Source organism: Tiliqua scincoides, chromosome 2 (genome assembly GCF_035046505.1).
Source record: "Tiliqua scincoides isolate rTilSci1 chromosome 2, rTilSci1.hap2, whole genome shotgun sequence".
Lineage (NCBI taxonomy): Eukaryota > Metazoa > Chordata > Lepidosauria > Squamata > Scincidae > Tiliqua > Tiliqua scincoides.
This window is the reverse complement of record NC_089822.1, coordinates 14,692,789-14,696,841: the sequence shown is the minus strand read 5'-3', so window position 1 is coordinate 14,696,841 and position 4,053 is coordinate 14,692,789. Positions and strand designations below refer to the sequence as shown.

The following is a 4,053-nucleotide window of genomic DNA, read 5'->3' as shown; positions in this document are numbered from 1 at the left end:
GGACTTCTCTAGAAAGTCGCCTCTGTAGGAAGTCCTCTCCACGTTACTGAGACTGGGAAGTCTCTCCCAGGTTCCCTAGACACTCTCTTCCTTCTCTATATCATGGAATAGTCCTACATACCTTCCCCCTTCCTCTCTTCTCTGGAATGGAGCAGTGCAAGGAACCCAGCCCCACAGATCATCCTTCTCCCCAGGGGATGGAGCAGTTTAGGGGACACTCATACACAGGTACCCCAGCTCCTGATTCTGGGGATAGGAATAGTCAGTCCAGGCCACAAACCCACTTAGGCTTGACAGTGCAGCTCTAGAGAGCTGCTGGTGGGCAAGATGTCAGAATGGCCACTATACACCACCACTCCAGGGGGATATGAAATGATGTCTGGCAGGGTGGTTGCAACAGCAGCAACTGGAGCAGCCGAATTGCCCACCAGGTTAATGGGCATCATGGTGTGCAATGCTTGCTCCTCTTGCTCAGGCTTGGTCGTGGCAGTGAAAGGGCGCATAGTGGTCAGTGAGGGCGACGTGATCCTCCACAGCAATTTCTTGAGGGCCTTGCGGAACTCCCTGCGCATGAGGCAGTAGAAGATGGGGTTGAGGCAGCTGTTGGAGTGTGCCAGGCACACACTGATGGGGAAGAAATATGCTTGAGAGAGGAAGTACGCATGGCTGAAGTGGACCACGTTGAGCTTGATAAGAATGCCCCAGGTGGTGAGTGCCTGGTTGGGCAACCAGCAGAGGAAGAATGACAACACCACAATGGTCACTGATTTGGTCACCTTAGACCGACGCTTTGTGCCGGGACCACCGGAGCTGACACCCATGTGCCTGTCACTGATGAAGCGCACCAGCAGAAGGTAGTAAAGGGTGATGATGGCCAATGGCAACACGAAACCAAGCAGCACCTTCTGGGCTTGGTGCAGCCCCAGCCAGAACTGGGTATTGTTGCCTTGGCTGTCAGGGATCTTGACCAGGCAGAGTTCCTCACTTAAGATAGTGGAGGTGGTGGAGAAGATGGCATTGGGCAGAGAAGCTAGGATGGCCAAGATCCAGATGAGGACACACAACCACTTGGCTGAACAGCAGCCTCCCCAAACCCCTCCCTGCCTTTTGCTCTTCAAGGCAGAGGCCACCGAATGGTATCGGGCGACACTCATGGCGGTGAGGAAGAAGACACTGGCGTACATGTTCATGGCCGTCACGTAGGAGAGGATCTTGCACATGGCCTTGCCAAAGAGCCAGGTGAAGTCCAGGGCATTCTCCACTGCCCAGAAAGGCAAAGTCAGCACAAACTGGAAATCCGTCACCGCCAAGCAGGTCACAAAGAGGTTGATGGAGGACTTTTTCCAGCCCTGTTTGCTCTTCATCAAGTAGAGCACCAGCACATTGCCCACCAGTCCCAGGGCGCACACCACCGAGTAGATGGTGGAGATGAGGATCCGCAGGAGGACGGAGCTGCTGCCCCCCTGGAGCCCATCCGCTCTCTCCAAGCTGATGATGCTCCTCAGGAGCTCCTGCAGGGACTCGTTGGTTCGGTTGCTCAAAAGCCTGTCCTCCAGGAGGTTGGGGACCGAATCCCAGGACTCTGCCACCGCCTCTCTCATGCTGGTTGCGGGCGAGCAGGAGCTGTGTTCGCAGAGGGCATCCATCCCATGATCGGGAGGGGCTCTCGCTCCTCTCTCCGTCCGACCACCTCGGAGCAGGCAACAGAGGTCGGTCTCCTCCAAGGGGCGCCCACCAACAGTCCCCAGGCAAGCAAGGAGTTGGGGGCTGAAGACCGGGGAAAGCAGCCGAGGAGAAGTCCTTGGCAAGGGAGATGCTCACAAGCAGAGGGTCTTCCTTCTGGAGCTCATGCCCAGGACACGTGGGGGGGGGGGTGTTGTGCGCACACACACACAGGTTGCGAGAGGAGAGGTCCCGATCCCAGCGAAAGTGGTCCAGGCGCGCCCGCCAGCCAGGGTTGCCTCTCCGTGCCTGGGGACGAAGCGCTCCGCGGTCGTCTTTCCAAGCGGAGTCCCTCCCGAGTCCTCCTCCCTCCGCGGCGCTGTGATGCAGCCTTCCTGCCCCCGCCGCCCGCTCCGGGGAGGGCAACAGACGCGAGCAGCGACGCGCCCGTGGAGCTCTCCGAGGTGCTGAAGCCGAGCAGCCTGGCTGCGCCTCCTGCGCCCGCCTCTCTCCCACGCCCCTCCTGCGACGGTGACAGGTGGCACCCGGACTTCTCTGCGCGCAGAGACCCGGGAACAGAGTCCCTGCCAGTCAGGGTGACCAGATGCCGTGGAGGACACAGTGCCTAGACCTTGAGCCATTCTATAAGAGGGAATTTGGGCAGCTGCAGCTCAACACCGAAGGGTTGAAAAAGCTGCACCTGCCCCAATTCCTTCTTCTATAGAATGGTTAAAGGTCGAGGCACTCCGTGGTGCCAGTTCTACTCCATCAGTTAAGGATTCTTCCTGATCACCAAATGCCTGACTCCACTTCCTGTGCGAATGCAAACCCAAGTCCAGTCCACATCAGTAGTACACATCCCATAACTGAAAATGCACGCAGTGGCATAGCTAGAGGGGGTGCAAAGCACTAAGTTTTGTCTCCATTTTGCTCCCCCCCTTTAGAATGGCTCCGAAAGGGAGGTGGAGGGGCCCCTCGCACCACATGTTCAGGCACCTGCAAAACTTAGTGCTTTGCACCCTCCCTAGCTACACCACTGAATGCATGGATTATCCAAGTGAATTGATCTCTTAAGAGCAGAACATAGGAAACAACTCTAAAGGATGTTTTTATGCAGAGTGTATTTTACTGATGAAAATTTCCAAAAACATAAAAAGGGTATTGCACCCATGAAGCAAATGTGATGAAATCGTTCATATGGAGAAGTATACAACCCATCACTCATTTGTTTGTTGCAGTCTGTCTTGCCTTATTGCTTTCTCTATGTCTCATGGTGTCCTCATGCTGTCCTCCTACCCTCCTGGGTTTATGATCCTACATAATCAACATTTAAAGTAAACCAGAATTCTTTGCAGCAGCGGTTCTCAAACATCTTAGCCCTGAGACCTACTTTTTAGAATGAAAATCTGTCTGGACACACCAGAAATGATGTCATTAACCTGGAAGTGATATCATGGCTGAAAGTGACATCATCAAGCAGGAAAATTTTAAACACCCCCATACAACATCAAATCAAGTAAGTAAATTAAGAGTTTACAATAAAGATAAGTTTAAAAAAATTATTTAAAATAAAGAACACGCCTTCCAAGTAGTTGCTGATTAGTTTAAAAAAAAACAATTTCCCAAACATTCCAAAGGCCATCCTATCCACACTTACCCAGGAGCAAGCCCCATTGGCTATTATTGTTATAAGCATATACACAGTAACCTGTTTAAAGTACAGATCTGTCACATTTCCTCAAATGCAGTCCCATACCATTGTAGCATTGTCTAATATATTAAACATAAAATACACATTGAAATGGGTGGATGCCCACCTGAAATTGGCTCACGACCCACCTAGTGGGTCCTGACCCACAGTTTGAGAAACACTGCTCTACAGCATGGGAAGTAAAAACAAACACTGTTAGACTTCACACCTGTTTGATGAGGCAGTCCATGTCTGGTACAGTTTGAACTTTGGCACTTCTCTTACCAATTAAACACTGTACAAGTGAAAGACACAGTGGATTTTACTTCTGTTCAGTGTTTTTAAAAAGAGGTTTAGAAATTGATCAGAACCTTTAAGTCCCTTGTGGGTTCTCTTAAACATTTCCAAACACTCCACCTTAATCAAAATGAGTTATCAAATCTTTTTGTGTATTACTTTAAAAATAAACTTTGCTTCTCTCCAGTGCCAGATTTCTCCTTTTTCATTGTAGGCTGCTTTTCCATAAGCCCAGAGTAGTTTATAAGTAAATAAAATAAAATTTAAACTCTATAAAAACACAATAAAACATGGTATAAAAACGCAATCTGTTATTCATTCCTGTCCATTCCCTTGGGTCTTTCTCAAAGGCCCTACTCCAGGAATCCCCACCTTCAAAAGTAGGGCAGATGGCAATAGCAGAG

At 50.7% G+C, this 4,053-nt stretch overlaps 1 protein-coding gene across 1 annotated transcript; it reads right to left on the bottom strand.

Annotated features, from left to right (window-relative positions):
• Positions 1–284: 284 nt before the first annotated feature.
• RXFP3 (relaxin family peptide receptor 3) lies at positions 285–1,646 on the bottom strand. The gene has a single exon (XM_066618162.1). It carries the CDS (start codon positions 1,644–1,646, stop codon positions 285–287), a length of 1,362 nt encoding a protein of 453 aa, XP_066474259.1.
• Positions 1,647–4,053: the final 2,407 nt, after the last annotated feature.

Bases quoted from the DNA above. Each gene is read 5' to 3' on its own strand.
- RXFP3 (XM_066618162.1), bottom strand. From the start codon at position 1,646: ATGGATGCCCTCTGCGAACACAGCTCCTGCTCGCCCGCAACCAGCATG.